General features: G+C 36.3%; 1 protein-coding gene across 1 annotated transcript; it reads right to left on the reverse strand.

Annotated features, from left to right (window-relative positions):
* Positions 1-13,984: 13,984 nt before the first annotated feature.
* On the reverse strand, positions 13,985-15,360 carry LOC140822521 (flavonoid 7-O-methyltransferase 1A-like). Its single transcript, XM_073183293.1, has 2 exons — positions 14,562-15,360; positions 13,985-14,430 (listed from the first exon to the last, which is right to left on the reverse strand). The coding sequence occupies exons 1-2, from the start codon at positions 15,336-15,338 to the stop codon at positions 14,128-14,130; spliced, it is 1,080 nt and encodes a 359-aa protein (XP_073039394.1). The 5' UTR covers positions 15,339-15,360; the 3' UTR covers positions 13,985-14,127.
* Between the last annotated feature and the right edge of the window lie 3,891 nt (positions 15,361-19,251).

Consider the following 19,251-nt stretch of genomic DNA (forward strand, 5'->3'; position numbering starts at 1 on the left):
CTCCTATTGTAGATTATTCGATACAGAGGTGACCGAAGTCTAGGAATAAGACGTACGTCACCTCGATTGGGAGGGTAGGTGACAGACAGTGACGTCTTATTCACCCCGGGATCCCTAGAGATATAGTTGAGTCGAGTCTAGACATGAGTTGACTAGAACTGCATGTGGTTATGAATGTGGTTTCATAGACTATGAAATCCATGTTTATTGCTTTCAGTCATGACAGCTTGTTTATATGACTTGATTTAAATTGCATGTGTATCTGAATTGAGTTGCATGCTTATTTTGATTTGATTTCATAGATTATGAAATCTATTACTTTTGAATATGTTCATGATAGCATGTTTTATGATTTAGATTGTTTCTGTACATGCTTACCATGTTTTATACTGGGATTTGTTCTCACCGGAGTTATCCGGCTGTTGTCGTGTCTGTATGTGTGCATGGCAACAGGTGGGGCAGGATCTGGGTCTCGAGCTAGATGAGAGATTGATGATAGCGTGGAGATCTCGGGCGTTGAAGATTTCTAGTGTTTGCTTATTAGATTTGTACTACTGATATTTGTAGTTGGTATTTAAACACTAGCGTATGATTGTACTAGACAGACTTGTATGTACATTATGTTTTTTAACTAATATAGAGACATGTTATGCTTTAATTATACATTTGAGTTCATGTTAAAAGCAAAAAATTTGACCCACATTTTCGAGCAAAGATCCAATAAATCCCAAAAGAATTGAGTTAGAGCCCGGGTCACCACACATACAAACAACAAATACAATATCAGGATGACTGGAAGTTAAGTACAACAATGAACCTATTAAACCTTGATATAATGTCGCCTCAACTGATATTCCCCCTTAATCAGTGTCCAATTTTACTGATGAGCTCATTGGAGTATTTGCAGCTGAACATGATTCCATACCAAATTTCTTCAGCAACTCCTTTGTATATTTAGTTTGACTGATGAATATACCAGTCTTCAGTTGCTTCACTTGCAGTCCAAGAAAGAATGTCAGTTCACCCATCATGCTCATTTCAAACTTATCATGCATTAGCTTAGCAAACTTTTCGCATAATTTGGGATTAGTTGACCCAAATATGATATCATGATAGGATCGATTAGGGGGGTAATCGTTGAGCTACAATAGCTCGGTTCTTGAAATATTGAACACCGATGAATTAAATCGAGTTTGGTTAAAAATCAAGCAGAAGATACTCGAAATAATCCTTCGTAGAAACCGAATAAATATTTTGTAAACCATTTAAAATGTATGCACGTTGAATGAGTTAAAATATTCAGTTGAAGCATTTTATCAAACACTTGGTATACAATATTTTGGTATTTGAAGAAGACATAAAATGCTTCAACAATGCATCTTTAAAACTAATGGAAATGTTAAGTAAATGCAATAAACAAATAGACACGAATTTGTTTATGGATGTTCGGAGATTTCAAACACTCCTACGTCACCCCTTCTTCCCCTTGGGAAGGATCCACTAGAAGACTTTGATTTATACAACACCTTGTACAAACCCATTCAGCTAGGACTTACTCTACTGCCTAAACTGAACTCCTAGCACTCAAGATTGTAGGCAGCACGTCACAATCAGCATATTGTTTAATGTCTCATATGCAAAGACTACAAACACAATGTTTTACGTCTTTGTGTAAAGACTCACTCAACTAAACTTTTCAGCTCAAACTCTCTGTATATGTGTGAGTGATTGTGTGTGAGGAATTTATCAGTTATAGTGTACATCTCAAATGTTTCCTCACACAAGGGCTTGTGCTCTCAACTAGCTGATATATTCATGCTAAGTGCCCATGCTTTGAATCCACTTCCAAAGCTCTTGTTTGATCTTCAAGATGTTGTATTTATAAGCTCCAACACTGATATATACGTTAGGCACAAGAATATGACCGTTGGGAATGTTTCTGTACTGTTTCAGGAAGTGCAACGGTCAAATTCGTCTTGCTGAAAAATTTCCCGACTGGTCAACTCTGGTCAACTCAACTGGTCAATCAGTTCAACTGGTTCAGTTGGTCTGGTTCAGTTCAACTGGTTCAGTTGGACTGGTTCAACTGGTCTGGTTCAGTTCAACTGGTTCATTTCAGCTGGTCTGGTTCAACTGGTCTGGTTCAGTTCAGCTGGTCTGGTTCAACTGGTCTTCAGCTGGTCTGGTTCAGTTCAACTGGTTCAGTTGGTTGGTCAACTGGTCAACAGCTGGTTCAGTTTCAGCTGGTGTGCTGAAATCAGTCTAGTTGATTTCAGTTTGTGCAGAACCAGCAGCTTCATTGTCATTTATCAGCATCGTAAGCTTCGATTCAGACTTTGACTTATGAGAATGATTTGTAGATCTTTGTCTTATCTTTCCAACGCATACTGAATCGCTTCGTTTCGATAATCGAGCTGAGAGATATGACCAAAATACCGCAGCTGCTCAAACCCAACTGATTGCTGTTTTCGTGCAGTCAGTTCGTTACTTCAGCGATCAGTTAGCCCTTGATAACATTCGATTTTGCCCAACTGACGTGAAATACGACTTGTTCCAAATTGAGTTTTCTGATCAGTACAGTTGGCGGATTGTCGTTTGGATCATCCAGCTGAGAGATATCATCAAATACAGAAGCTTGCCAGAAATTCAGTTTGTGCAGAATTCAGTTTCAGCTTGCTTCTTGTGTTTGCAACTTCACACTTGAGTAAATATGTTAGAAACACAATAACAAGTTTTGTTAACATCAAAATCAAGATTACGAACATGAAATGTTCCAACAATCTCCCCCTTTTTTATGATCACAAAATTTGGATAAACAATCAACTCAACTAACATATTTCTCCCCCTTTTTGTGGGAATCAAAAAGTCATATTCCAAAACATTTTAAACAAAATTTTATCCCCCTCAATATCTAAAAATAATCTACTCATTAAAGCTATAATGAGTTCTCCCCCTATATTTTTGAAATTTTGAAAAATTTAAAAGAAGAGGGGTAACTAACCAATTTTCTCCATGGCTCATTTTCTGCTGCAGCACATATGCTATGTCTTCCACGAATAAACTGTATTTTCTCGTGCATAATTAGGGTGCAAATTTTATACCGCTGTAAACCTCTATGAGTCTAGTTTGCAACGCAAAAAGCGGTTCGTCATTTGGACACTCGAGCAAGGAGATATGCCATTTTTCCCACGGTCGCTGCAAGCTGCGCGAAAATTCAGTTTTGCATATATATGTGTAAAAAATCTGAAATTTTGAATTTTAAACATCAAAATCAGTTTCAATGTTCTTTCAAGAACAACCCGCTCTGATACCAATTGATAGGATCGATTAGGGGGGGTAATCGTTGAGCTACAATAGCTCGGTTCTTGAAATATTGAACACCGATGAATTAAATCGAGTTTGGTTAAAAACCAAGCGGAAGATACTCGAAATAATCCTTCGTAGAAACCGAATAAATATTTTGTAAACCATTTAAAATGTATGCACGTTGAATGAGTTAAAATATTCAGTTGAAGCATTTTATCAAACACTTGGTATACAATATTTTGGTATTTGAAGAAGACATAAAATGCTTCAACAATGCATCTTTAAAACTAATGGAAATGTTAAGTAAATGCAATAAACAAATAGACACGAATTTGTTTATGGATGTTCGGAGATTTCAAACACTCCTACGTCACCCCTTCTTCCCCTTGGGAAGGATCCACTAGAAGACTTTGATTTATACAACACCTTGTACAAACCCATTCAGCTAGGACTTACTCTACTGCCTAAACTGAACTCCTAGCACTCAAGATTGTAGGCAGCACCTCACAATCAGCATATTGTTTAATGTCTCATATGCAAAGACTACAAACACAATGTTTTACGTCTTTGTGTAAAGACTCACTCAACTAAACTTTTCAGCTCAAACTCTTTGTATATGTGTGAGTGATTGTGTGTGAGGAATTTATCAGTTACAGTGTACATCTCAAATGTTTCCTCACACAAGGGCTTGTGCTCTCAACTAACTGATATATTCATGCTAAGTGCCCATGCTTTGAATCCACTTCCAAAGCTCTTGTTTGATCTTCAAGATGTTGTATTTATAAGCTCCAACACTGATATATACGTTAGATACAAGAATATGACCATTGGGAATGTTTCTGTACTGTTTCAGGAAGTGCAACGGTCAAATTCGTCTTGCTGGAAAATTTCCCGACTGGTCAACTCTGGTCAACTCAACTGGTCAATCAGTTCAACTGGTTCAGTTGGTTTGGTTCAGTTCAACTGGTTCAGTTGGACTGGTTCAACTGGTCTGGTTCAGAACTGGTTCATTTCAGCTGGTCTGGTTCAACTGGTCTGGTTCAGTTCAGCTGGTCTGGTTCAACTGGTCTTCAGCTGGTCCGGTTCAGTTCAACTGGTTCAGTTGGTTGCTCAACTGGTCAGCAGCTGGTTCAGTTTCAGCTGGTGTGCTTAGACTGATTTCAGTTTGTGCAGAACCAGTAGCTTCATTGTCATTTATCAGCATCGTAAGCTTCGATTCATACTTTGACTTATAAGAATGATTTGTAAATCTTTGTCTTATCTTTCCAACGCATACTGAATCGCTTCGTTTCAATAACCGAGCTGAGAGATATGACCAAAATACCGCAGCTGCTCAAACCCAACTGATTGATGTTTTCGTGCAGTCAGTTCGTCACTTCAGCGATCAGTTCGCCCTTGATAACATTCGATTTTGCCCAACTGACGTGAAATACGACTTGTTCCAAATTGAGTTTTCTAATCAATCCAGTTGGCGGATTGTCGTTTGGATCATCCAGCTGAGAGATATCATCAAAATAAAGAAGCTTGCCAGAAATTCAGTTTGTGCAGAATTCAGTTTCAGCTTGCTTCTTGTGTTTGCAACTTCACACTTGAGTAAATATGTTAGAAACACAATAACAAGTTTTGTTAACATCAAAATCAAGATTACGAACATGAAATGTTCCAACATATCATCAACATAAATTTGAACTAATAAAATGTGATCATTCTTAGCAAATTTGAACAAGGTCTTATCAACTGATCCAACAGAAAAATCATGATCAGTTAGAAATTTTGGAAGAGTTTCATACCAAGCTCTGGAAGCTTGTTTAAGACCATATAAGGCTTTGTTCAAATGATATACATGATGAGGAAAATTGTGATTTACAAAACCTGGGGGTTGTTCAACATATACTTCCTCTTGTAGTTGACCGTTTAGGAATGCACTCTTTACATCCATCTGATATACCTTGAAGTTCTTGTGTGATGCATAAGCAAGAAAAATTATGATTGCTTCCAGTCTTGCAACTGGAGCATACGTCTCATCATAGTCAATTCCTTCTTCTTGCCTATATCCTTGTGCCATTAATCTTGCTTTGTTGCGTCCAACTGAACCATCCTCGTTCAGTTTATTTCTGTATACCCATTTTATACCTATAATAGTTTTTGAAATTGGTCTTGGAACTAAGTTCCAGACATTGTTATAAGTGAACTGATTTAGCTCTTCTTGCATTGCATTTACCCAGTTAAGATCAGCAAGAGCTTCATCAATTTTCTTAGGTTCTAGTTGTGAAACAAAAGCTGAATAGATAAATAAATTTAGCATTTGATTACGAGTTCTTACTGGATCAGATGGATTTCCTATTACCAGTTCCGGTGGATGTGATTTTCTCCATCTGTACTCAATATTTGTTGTATCAGCAATTTCTTCAGTTGGTAACTGAACACAGTTTTCAGTCTCAGTTGGTGCTTCGTCAACTGGTATTTGAATGTTATCATTGTGCTCTATCAACTGATCATCAGCAACGACTTCCTGCACATCTGATTGGTCCAGTACTTCTGGTTCAGGTGTTTGAATTATGTTTTGATTTCCATGACTTTCGTTTTTGTCATCATCTTCCAAACTGATATCTGTAAATCGATCAACAAGCTCAACTTGATCAGTTGGCTTATCAATTAGTTCAGTTTCATCGTAATCAACATGAGCAGATTATTCAACATTTAGGGTTTTCTTGTTGAAAACTATATAAGCTATACTAACTGATGAGTATCCAAGAAATATTTCTTCTTCAGATTTAGCATCAAACGCTTTTAAATAATTTTTACCATTATCAAGAATAAAATATCTGCAGCCGAATATTTTGAAATAAGTAATTATACTTTTTCTTCCATGCCAGATCTCATATGGTGTTTTCATATGATTTTTATTAATCATTGATCTGTTCTGAGTGTAACACGCAGTGTTTACTGCCTCTGCCCAAAATCTTTGAGAAATACCAGAATCAGCAAGCAATGTTCTAGCAGCTTCTTTAAGAGTCCGATTTCTTCTCTCAGCTACACCATTTTGCTGAGGAGTTCTGGCTGCTGAGAGCTCATGCTTAATTCCAGCATTTTCTAGGAAATTTGAAATAGTTTGATTGATGAATTCAGTTCCTCGATCAGATCTGATTCGATCAATTCCAACTGATTTTTCATTTAAAAGTCTTTTGAAGAGCTTTATTAGTTGCGAAGCAGTATGGTCTTTAGATTTGAGAAAAATAACCCAAGTAAATCTTGAAAAATCATCTACGACTACCAAGGTGTATTTCATTCCCTCTAAGCTCATGATTGGTATAGGACCAAAGAGATCTATGTGCAGCAGTTCTAAAAATCGGGATGAAGATTTACAGCCCTTGTTTTTAAAAGAGGATCGTATTTGTTTACCATACTGACATGCAGAGCAAAGTTTTTCTTTTGAAAAGTCTATTTTGGGCAAACCAGTTACAAGTTCATGTTTACTCAGATAGGCAATGGATTTGAAGTTTAAATGATTTAGTCTCTTATGCCACAACCAGTTTTTAGATAATTTGGAAGCAATAAAACAAACTGGTGCATAAGTTTGATCATTCCAACTGACTTTATATGTGTTTCCACAACGTTTGCCAGTTAGTATGATTTCATCAGTTGAAGTTTTATCTGAACATGATTTTTTGTCAAATTGTACTAAGAATCCACTGTCGCATAACTGACTGATGCTAATCAAGTTATACTTCAGGTTTTCTACTAATAGAACATCTTTAAAAGTAAAGTTACCATGTATAAGATTACCCTTACCCACAGTTTTACCTTTGGAATTGTCCCCGAAATTGATGTTTGGACCACTGTATTTGATCAGTTGAGATAACACACTTGCATCTCCTATCATATGTCGCGAACATCCACTGTCCAAATACCATATTGAGTTCTTGTTTGTACCTGTTACCTACAATCACACACACAATATAACTTGGTAACCATATCTATTTGGGTCCTGAGCTGATTAGTCCCTTAGGAACCCACACTTGGATTAGTCTAACAGACTTTCTAGTAGTTGTATTCCAAATGGTTTTTCTCAGCTTTTGTGTGCTTGGTGTGTAGTGTACAGATGATACAATATGTGTTTTAGCTTTATTCAACTGATTGTTCAGTCTATATCTCTTCTGAAAAAGCTTGCAGTTATAGTAATTGAAATAGCTATTCAAATAGTTCTTGTGAAACCTCTTTGATGACTGACTTTCTGAATCAGTTGAGAATTTTTTACTATAACCAATCCCATATCTTCTAGCCTTGTTCATATTCTCAGTAGGTTGCTCAATCAGTTTACTGGGCTCAATTTGTTCTTGTACTACTGCCGTTTTGACAAAGTGAATGTATTTCCCTTTGTCTATTTGTAGCTTTGGTTGAGTATCATTTGGATACATTTCCCCTTGAGTGTTGAACCCTAAACCAGTTTTATCAGAAACTGATTTTTGTGAATTATGCATCTCATTCAGTGCAGTAGATGACTTGTTCCAAGACTGAACGAGCTCAGTCTGTTTTGAGTTTTCAAAAATCAACCTCTGGATTAATGAATGATTTTTGTCACTCTCTGCTTTTAACGCAGCAATTTCCCTTTTTAGACTCAACTCATCAACTGATTCATCAGTTTTGGTTTTATTGTCTGTGAGATCAGTTTGCTTTGCTTTTATTTTTTCAAATGATTATGCAAGCTTTTGATACTCATTTACCATGTCATGTAGTGTTAGAATGAGTTCTTCTCGTGTGAAATCAGTTGAGCTGAAATCAAATACCTGTTGGCTAGATGATTCTTCTTCTGCATCATTAGCCATCAAGCACTTGACTTCCTCATCGTCATTAGAGCTGCATGAGCTTTCTGGTTCTGACTCCTCACTGTCAGTTTCTGCCCATTTAGATTTGTTTTCTTGAGCTAAGATTACCTCATGTTTCTTTCTGGAGGACTTCTTATCTTTCTTGGGTCTTCTTTTGTGCTCATATGATTTCTTTCTTCTATCAGTTGAGCCTTGATTGTCCTTCTCGGGTTTAGGACAATCAGCAATAAAGTGACCTGATTTGCCACATTTGTAGCAGGCATTTGATTCATCTTTGGAGTTGTTCCTTTGGTATGGCTTCTGGAAGTTTCCTTGATTCTTTCTCATGAACCTTCCAAATTTTTTGATGAACAATGTCATAGCATCACTGCTCAACTTATCAACAGATTTCTCGACTGAACTGATTGGTTCTGTTCTTACAGCAGCTAGAGCAGTTGTGGCTGCAGGGGTAGATGGTTCTCCTTCTCTGGTCTGCAGCTCAAATTTATAAGCTTTTAAATCAGCAAACAGATCATGAAGTTCAATTTGGTTCAGATCTTTGGACTCCCTCATTGCCATGGTCTTGACATCCCATTCCTTGGGAAGACCTCTCATTACCTTCAGTGCAATCTCTTTGTTGGTATACACTTTTCCAAATGCATTTAACTCATTGATGATACTGCTTACTCTTTCATCATACTCGTGCATTGATTCTCCTGCTTTCATTTTGATGTTATTAAACTTTTGAACAGCAACAGAATGTTTATTTTCTTTGGTTTGATCATTTCCTTCACACAGCTGGATCAACTTTTCCCAAATTCCTTTGGCTGTCTTACACATCTTTATTTTGCTGAAGGTTACTTTGTACAGAATTTTTTTAGCAACATTATCACGATTTGCTTTTATTTATCTTCAGTTGTCCATTCATCTCTGGGCTTTTCTATTCTTTGTGGTGCCCCTTCTGTTATGACAACTGCTGTATTTGTTTTTAGAATCTTCATGGGTCCATCAGTTATGACATACCACATGTCATCATCTTGTGCAGCTAAATGAGCCTGCATTCTTCCAATCATCAAATTCTTCTCTGGAGAACATAGGAATTTTGTTGAATGAAGTCATGCTAGAAAGTTTATAGATCAAAAGTATTTAAGAACAAGATTCAACCGCTCTGATACCACTTGATAGGATCGATTTACTTATCAAGAGTGTTTAGAAGGGGGGTTGAATAAACACTCACAATTAAAACTGATCTTTTCGAATTTTGAGTTCAGTTTGGTGACAAACTGATTCTCGGAATCTTGTTGTTCAATGACAATCAGTTAAACTAAAGTAGTTGCGGAAAGTAACTGACTGAAAGATAGAATAAAAGACTGAAATAAAATACACAAGGATTGTTTCTGGATGTTCGAAGATTTCAATTACTCGTACGTCACCCCTTCTATCTCAAGGATAGAAATTCCACTTAAAGACTTTGATCGAATACAAGATTTGTACTGACCCACTTCAGTTTGGACTTATCACTGCCAAAAGCTGAAACTCTTAGTATTACAAAATGTTCTCATTGTGTTACTGATCTTAGCACTATCGAATTTAACGATTATTACAAAGTGCTAGTGAGCTCAAATTGTAGCCTTGACTGCTACGAATAAACCAAGTAAGAGTGAGCTGAGATTTTAGCAGAGTAACGACAAGCTTTGAATAGAGTGATCTCCTTATTCTTCAGCAGTTTTTCTGTCATATTTATAAGCTTCCCTTCCAACGGTAACTTGAGATATATTTGAATCTTTGTATCCGTTGATTGCCACTTCATTATTCCTTGGTAATTGTTGCTTCATTTATTGTAATGCAGCGTCTTAATTGCTTTAGCCGAAATGCGTTGTTATAAGCTGTATTGATTGAAGTGTGACGTTTCATATTCAGTTGCAGTCTTCTATGTCTCTTTGTCGGTTGAATGTTCTTTCCCGAGACATGTTTATTTGAAGGATCGGATGAATGTATTATTTGTCGGTTAACGTGTTCCAGATTTGCTGGTGAGGAGAATAACTGAATTGCGTTTCAGTTGCGTAGATTAGTTTACTAGATGCAGTTGATGAGTTCAGTTTACTCGATCAGTTGCTGAGTTCAGTTTACTCGATCATTTGGTTCGTATTTTCAGTTGGTTCATATTTTGTCAAACGCCGAAATTTAGTTTCCAACAAAGTGCCAACATAGTACAATCTACACATTGCCTGGCATTTTGATATTTCATCATATCTAAGGCATATTTAGGACATGTATATTGATTTTTTATCTCTTGAATTCATCATAAATAGTGACATATCAGTATCTAAACTATGGCAGTTGATGAAAACTTGATTACCTAAATTTTTGAATGCAAGTGACTATTTGTGTCAATGGGTTATAAATGACATGAGTGTTATTTGGATAATCTTCTAGAAACTCTGTAACACATGATAGAATCAATGTTACCGTTTGACTTAGGGGTAAAATTGTGACTAGTTTTTTAGGTGAATTTCAGAAATATTACCTTCGGAGCTGGGATCGTTTGTTATGGGACTGCGATGATTGTGTTTTTCTACCGTTGCACTATCTATTTATGCTGAAAGCAATTACTCTGAAATTACTTTATCATTCAACATTTTATTCTCAACTCCTTCACGTAATCAAACCCTCCGTGCTATTTCTTCGTGTTAACTTTTTTATTTGACTTCAACATTTTTTCAGCAGATACAAATGATCGAGAATCAATTGATCCCTTGAATATCCAAAGTGAAATGACTGCTAGTCGTGGTGTTCCTTTCTCTGTGACAACACCACCAGCAACATCAACGAAACCCCCTACCGAGAATCCATTACAGATGGTTGTTACTGCTCCAGAGGCTGTCCCACTTGAAATCATTGCTCTCGGAAAACCAGGAAATCCATTTGACATCGACAATCCACCTAACCCAGAGGCTTATTGGAGAGCATTTCCCCCTCAACCTCAACCTATGCGGAGACGCTCCAAAAATCAAGAAGGGTATGACCTGAATTTTCACCTGCAAATAAGCCCCGCTCTGCCTCTTTCACAACGAATGTTCTGGACCCCGATTTCTCTTCCGAGGAGGATTCCAATGATGAAGATTTTGAAATGGTGGCTCGCCCGAAATCAGTTACTGCCACAAAGCCCTCAAGTTCAAACCCCGAAGGTCCAAGCAATATGTCTGCCTCCTGTGATGATGAACAAAAACTGGCTGACATACTTGAAAGCTTAAAGAAGGAACAAATTGGAAAGCAAGTAGAGCATGAGTTTGATGATGAGCTTGACCAGTAATTGGAGCAGGAATTTGAAGAGAATCCTCCAGATTCCGCCTCTGGTTCATCCTCTGCATCTGATTTTGCGAGTAAAGAAATTAGTGACGCAGATCCCTCTGCTGAAGGGTTTGAACCAGACGAAGAAGAATCTGATGCTGTTTTGGATGTTGCCGTTGGTGTTGGCAACACCATGAACGGCACCATCATTGAAGATTATGATCTAATTGTTGCCTTCTCCAATGCCTTCTACTCCGAGGATGGCGTACCTAGATGGCATTAGTATGCTCACCGAGAATTTATTGAGGAAAGGAACGTGGACATCGAGACCTATGAGAGGCACAATTTGATATCATTCCTCACATCTCGAAGATTGCTCGCAATAGTGACCTGTGTCATGCCCTATCAAAAAAGGCCCATGCGAGAGTTCAACTGCAATCTAACATCTGCTATCAGAGATGTTAATTCTATGAGGTATGTATGGGTATTTGTGCGAGATGAGATCTACCAGTTCTCCCCGGAGATCATCAACGAGTACTATCAGACTCCGTCTGGGGCAGAGGATCTTTCACCTACTAATATTGATGATATCACTGTCACACTGACCGGTGGTATCATCACCAAGTTTCTGGTTCGACCCCAACGACCGGCGGCTGCAAATCTGACATCCTTCTATTCTGTCCTCCACAAGACAACTATTAGGAATTGAACTCCTTCTTCAAACACAACTGTGGTTACCCGACCACAAGCCATCATCTTGTTCACCATTGGTACCGGTCGGCCCTTCAATTTTGTACAGCTGGTGTTCAACAACGTACTCCAATTTGCTGAAGGAGGACTGAAGTCAACTCGGCTACCATTTCCTTCTCTCATTTATGGCATCCTCGAGTCACAAGGCTTTATCAAAGAAGAGGATGAACAAATACAGAATTTCGGGGAGGCTATGAAAATTTCCCCAACATATTTCAAGGGAAATCAAAAGTTAGACCTTCTTTGGTCTGAAACTGGTGTTGCCACTGATGTTGGCAACATCGCCTCCTCCTCCACTACCACATCGCAAGATTACCTTCTTGTGTCTCCTTCTGTTTTACAGGCACAAATCGACTTTGGACTGAAGCAAATTCAAAATGCTAAGGAGCTGATCGCATACTATGAAGATCAGATAGCTGAATACATATTGCTCCTGGAAGTTGCAGTCTATTTTGAACCCAATGGGGGAGTACCCAAAACAACAACTGCTGAGGCTAATGAAGATGCAGAAGCTGCGGAAGACCCTGAGGAGACTCATGAACAAGCCTGATTCTAATTTGTTTCCTTTTTGTTTAGTTGTTAGGTCTTGTAGCTTTAATTTGGTCTGAGGCGGTATAAAAATCTCTGTTGATTCTATGTTTTTGCATTGTGTTTTTGCACTTGTGTTGACAACACTACAAACAACACATATCTCATAAACTGTGCTAACTTGTTTAATTTAGGGGGAGATAGTCTTTTATTCATGGGGAGATATTATTTTGCTCACGGAGAGCTACATTGAATGTGAAGATGATCATTTGTGTCATTTTTGGAATGTTGTGTCTAGAAATGCAAAAATGAGGAGATTGAAAAGAATATTTTATTACAAACTCGTCTAGAAATTTAAATATATGTGTTTTGCATTCCTAAACTTGTTTGACATAATATAATCTTGACATTTATTCTATATGATTTGTTTTTGGTATTTATCTCTAATATATAATATCTTAGATTTGACTAGAGTTTTATTTCTAATAAACTTTTGTTTCCATGCTTGTAGGATCTTGTTCTCATGGAAAGATAATTAGGTCAAGATATGAAGATTTATATATATGGAGTTTTGAGAGAAGAACTAGACGGCTTTGAGAGTGGAGCTGCTGGAGTTTTTCTCTGAACACACTCATATTTCAGAGTTGAAGATTTTCATGTGAAGACTTTGAGTGATTGATTCATGTTTGTGTCTTGTTGCTGATTGGTGTTGACGACATTCGAAGAATATGCTGCGTGAAGTGTTAGTTGAAGAGTAGTTTCGTTCGGTTTTAAGTAACACGATTTTTTGTTTATGCATCTAATATTTGGTTTGAGTTTTTGACGCATCTTAATTCCTTGGAGTGTCAAGTAATTTAGTTTTGTTATACTCACTAATATTGTTTTGGTGTAAACGATGTACATAATTTTCTAGTGAATTTTTGCTCTGAGGCATTACACAAGTATTCGTCGAATACTTGTGCATAATTTAAATCTGGTGTTTATTTATTGAAAGTTTACGTGTGTGTTAAATAATCAATTTTCGCTGCACGTTGTGTACTGGTGTTGTCAATACCAGAGCACAACACTAACATCTGATACACACACTATAATTTATTTCTTGTCCGTTTACGATCAACAGCCCCTTACAATTACATCTAAAACTCGACTCATTTAAGGAGTAGGAAAAGGAGAAACGGAAATAGGAAGCAAAACCTCATCACAAAACTAGATATAGATACAGAAGTGGGCTTCCTGCCACGAACAACGACTCCATGCAATCTTCCAGGAAGATCAAATGAGGAGAAATATTACGGGAAAATCCATGGAAGGTAAATGGATGAAATCATCCATGATTAAAGGCTGAAAAATTATTCATTTATTGATACATTATTTTGTTAAGTTAGAGAAACATTTGATCCTTGTGTGATCATGAACCACCATCAGTCCATTGCAATATCAAGATCTGTCATGGATAAGCCTCTATGACAGATGCAACAGCTCGAATGTGTTTCACTGTAAACTTTGTAAACCCAGCCTCATTCACCAAGTATTCCCATTCTTTAGAAGTCCTCTCTCTGCCTTTTTCCGTGCGAATCATCATCATCATGTCTAGTGCAAGATGAATCTCGGTATACTTGTTGTCCCCTTCGCCTTCTGATCTAACCACCGCCTCCACTATGATCAGCTTCCCCTTATCCTTAGGAATCGCGGCCATACAGTTTCTCAGTATTCCGATGCAGTCTTCATCACTCCAACCGTGTAACACTCGCTATATTATGAAGAATACAAGAGTTATATATAGACTTGTAGTGCTTAAAATGCGCTATCCATACGTACTTGGTCATGATGAATAATTATGATGTTTCTAAAACTATAAATAGATGTAAAAAAAGGTCTTACCATAAGAAAAATGGCGTCACCCTTTGGAACCATTTCAAACATGTCGCCACCAACATGCTCAACACCTTCACCATGATTAGGCGCAACGGACACGACATGAGGGAGATCATAGTTAACCCCTCGAATCCATGGACAAGCCTTCACCAAGGTGTTAAGAGCCGACCCGTCACCACCACCAACATCCACTAGGGAACGGATCCCCTCGAACACCTCAGCATACTGGTCAATGATGGATGAGACGAGCAACCCCGCATGGCATGCCATTGCATCATTGAACAACTTACTATCTGCCGGATTCGCTGTCGTATATTCCCAAAAATTTACCCCACCAAACGCAGTCTCAAATGCAGAATCTCCATCAACCGAAGCACGTTTGCTTAGGTTATGCCATGGCGCGAGCATCACGGGGCTACTCTCCAGCAGAATGATAGAAGACATGCCATCTCTCAACAGTGATCGAGAACGTGGCGTTTGGGTGTAGCTGACTGATGATTCTTGGTCTCCAATTATCCGAGCTTGCTTGAAGTAACCGAGGTGAGTCAAGTATCTCATGATACGGTGGAGGACAGAGGGGGAACAGTGTAAAGCGACGGATAGCTCAGGGAGCGTGATGGATCCGCCGTGCCGTTCCACGGTCTCAGGTATTTGGAGTTGTATGGCACATTTTAGTACCGCCAGTGGAGCGAAACCAAACACATACTTCCATATATCCACTAGGGCAGCCTGTGCTTCTTTTTCTTCTTTCTCCAATGCTTGCGTTTTCAGTTTTGCTTCCATCGTTTTTGTCTTAATTGTTGCCAAGTGCTAGAAAGAATATGCAACAAGGCTCCAATAAATAGATGGGAAGTCTATAATTAAAAAATATATATAAATGACTAAAGCAGCTTAAATTTTTTAATTCTTATAAAAAATATCAAATAATTTATTTTTAAATTACCTGTTTCCCTTTCATTTAAATTTCATATATCCACTGCTTACTTAAATGACCTAATTCACTTACTTGGTCCACTTTTATATTCTAATGATTTAAATTTGTACTGTAAAAGTTTTTATATCCTAAAACTTTTCCTTATGACATGATATTTAGAGTAAACATATACATAATATAAGGTACAGTTATTTACAGTCCAACTTTAAGAAATTAAATCTTTAAACCCCATTAATTTTTATGTATTTTATAAATAATTTGACTGACATTTTGTGTTCCCTATAAATATTTGAGATACAAAAAAAAGGAAAAAAAAATTAAAATATAAGATTAACAAAAGAGTTTTTATTTTAATTTATTTGCATATGAAGAATTACCACGAATTTTTTTAAGATATTAAGATTTGTGTTGTTCACAGACAAAAGAATTGTATTTGGGCTTTTTTTTTCATAAGGTAAATAGAGATTTTATAGTATAATGAAAGTAATTGTTATGGGTAATCTCTTTATATATATATATATATATACATAAAAAGTAATATTTTTTCATGTATGACCCAAAGAAGAGACCCGTCTCACAAAATACGACCCGTGAGACCGTCTCACACAAGTTTTTGCCTCTAAAAAAATATTGATTTGCAAAACATATTTTTGAAACATAACAAACTAAACTTTAATTTTAGTGTGGAAAATAAAAAATTTGGTGCAGATTTGTAAAATAAAAAATTTTCACCGTTCAAGCTCAATGTAAATAAAATAAAATTAGGTAGAAAACCTTCAAAGAATATAATAATTGGGCAGGTGGTTTACCCAATTTTAATAGGGTAGGCGCGAGCTATACAGAGCAAGGCTAATCCTAATTTACTAGGGTATGCGGCGCATTAATAGGAAAGTTTTTCGTGTGTAATAATTAAAGTAGTTATTTATTTGTTTATTTATCTAGAAATAGTAAAAATATATAATTATATTTTGAAATATCTATTGTATATGTGGTGGGTTGTTGGTTATTTTTATACTTGACTAAATAAATTAAGAATATGTGAAGTGTCATGCCCCGTGATGTTTAAGATTTGAATCAAAATAAAAAAAATAGTGTTGGGATCGGATTAAAATTCAGAGGAGATAAATAAATATTTTAAAAAACTTTGATAAATATTATGTCTTAAAAAGCTTTTAGACGATTAAGATTAATTCTTGATCTGTTAAATTTGTTAGACCACTAAAAATAGATAAATACGAAAATTGTTCGACTTGACTAGTGATAAAATATATATGAGGTAACAATGTATACCAAGAAATGACTAGATATACAAACACGTAGTGTAAAGTGCGTAATGTAAAAGAAACTTATTACTGCCTAAGTTGAACTTTTTACTTTACACTCAACAAATTCTAGATGTTTAAGAACTTTCAGTTTACCAGAAAAATCAATATAATCCAACAGTCAGCTTGAACGACTTGAGGTGGTAGGATATGATAATTGAAAATATGATAGATTCTTATATGTGTGTGCTTTGTTGAGCAACTTAAAGTATGATTGCTAAGTGTGCTCAAAGATCTTGAAATATTGTAGACTTGAAAGATGTAAGCTTGTAAAGTTAAGATTAGATAGTTGTTCGTTTTTTTCCTTCAGTCTTGAGTTTGCAAATTAATAGTTGAAAAACTCCAACAGTCGGATTTTATTTTTTTCATTGATCATCTGTATTATCTCGTCACAGAATGGTCTTTTCACTTTCAACATCGTACATTTCGTTAAATGTCCCTTAGCTTTTTTTGGTTTTAGACAATGTAGATTCTAAAATTTGATTTACATAAGACACTTTATGAAACAATCTATCAATCAGGAGTTAGTATGATACTGTGCAATAATTCTTAAACTGAAACATTTGAGTTCAATGTATCCACCTCAATTTTCTTATATATGTCTGGTCATAGTGGGGTTGAAGTTTAACGGTTAGACCATGTCCATGAACCGTCACTCATAAAATAATTCACTCTTGGAAAGTGGTTTCTTTTGCCTCCCTCAACACTTGAACGCATGACCTCCAGACTTAAATACCTAGATTCTTAAAGTGTTGGTACCAGTTGAGCCACTCCTAATGACCATGACCAGTAGTGGTGCATGGATATGAGTTAAGGCTCATGTTGGTTCAACCTATGGCGCATGATCATTACACTTATATTATCACATAAGAACATAGATTCAGCGGCTTGAACCAAGAGATCAGTAGTCTTCTAAGAACTGACACAAACCACATGTTCTCTTCCTATCGATCTTGAAACATTCATAATCTACATATGAATATTCAATAAGGTTAAACCTTGAGTCTTGAGATACCAAATACACACACATGGACTATCCTTGAGATATTTAAGAATATGTTTAGCTGCAATATAATGAGATTTTTTAGGATTTTCTTGATTGTGAGCACATAAAAAAACCGCAAACATGATATTTGTCCGAATAGCAGTCATATATAAAATGATCCAATTAACTCTTTGTTCATTGTTATGTCTACTGAGATTCTCCCTGCATCCTTGTCTAGTTTGATTGATGAGCTCATTGAAGTGGTAGCCACCACACAATTATACATATCAAAATTCTTGAGCAAGTTTTTGGTGTACTTAGTCTAACTGATGAAGATGTCATTTTCTAACTTCTTAACTTGCAATCCGAGGAGTAGTGAGTTATCTCATCATGCCCATTTCAAACTTCTTATGCATTATCTTAGAGAATCTCTCACGGATTTTAGGGTCAGTTGAACCAAAAATGATGTCATCAACATAAATTTGTACTAATAAAGCATGATCACCACTAACCAATTAGATAAGGTTTTATCAGCCGTTCCAATAATAAAGTCACATTCAAGAAAGAATTTAGAAAATATGTCAAACAATGCATTAGTAGCTTGTTTCAACCCAAAAAATGTCTTATCAAGTTTATACACATAACAAAGATAAATATGACTAACAAAACTAAGAGGTTGTTCAACATACACTTCTTCATCAAGCAGATCATTAAGAAATGCTAACTTGACATCTATCGATTAAACTTTTAAGTCCTTAAAAATATCAAATGCAAGAAATAATGATTATATGGTCATCTATATTCCATTTTGTTTCTAAAAATGTATCTCGTTCAAATAATATATTTATTAGATATTCGGGGAACTAGATGTCAAATCTTGATTCTCTCAAATTAATTAAGTTCTTTATGCATTTCATCTATCTAGTTTGAGTCTTCTAAGGTCTCATAAATCTTCTTTGGTTGAAGTTGAGAAAAAAATGTAGCATGGAAGAATTCATCTATTATTTTTTTTTCTAGTTTTAAGAAGAGCAGTCGGGTTACCATTGACCAGCTCGAGTGGATAATTTTTGTTCCACCAAAGACTTTGTCCAAATGGATTTGGATTCTGCTATTAGATTGTTGAATCATCGTTTATATTTGAAGCAACCTCTTCTTGAGTTATGTCTGGCAAGTGATTAATCACCGACTCAACTTCTTCAACGGCTTGATTTTGTACAGTTTCTTCATTGGCAGCTGGACTTGCTTCAGGAATGCTTCCAGCCATTCTTCTTAAATCTATCTCATTATCACAACTAGAGTCAAAGTTAGTAGCTTCCAGTCTATTCCTTAAATAATGTACATTATTAGTGTCATGAAAAATCGAAAACTCATCAAATACAAGATGAACAGATTTTTCAACGATTAGAGTTTCATGATAGTAAACCTTACACTACATAATAACAAAAGAATAGTTTA

The sequence above is a fragment of the Primulina eburnea genome, unplaced genomic scaffold, assembly GCF_022965805.1.
Source record: "Primulina eburnea isolate SZY01 unplaced genomic scaffold, ASM2296580v1 ctg884_ERROPOS889272+, whole genome shotgun sequence".
In the NCBI taxonomy this organism is placed as follows: domain Eukaryota; kingdom Viridiplantae; phylum Streptophyta; class Magnoliopsida; order Lamiales; family Gesneriaceae; genus Primulina; species Primulina eburnea.

Coding starts and splice junctions, on each gene's coding strand:
- LOC140822521 (XM_073183293.1), bottom strand. CDS start 15,338: ATGGAAGCAAAACTGAAAACGCAAGCATTGGAGAAAGAAGAAAAAGAA. Junction 14,431..14,561: donor GTGACGCCATTTTTCTTATG/GTAAGACCTTTT, acceptor TTCATAATATAG/CGAGTGTTACACGGTTGGAG.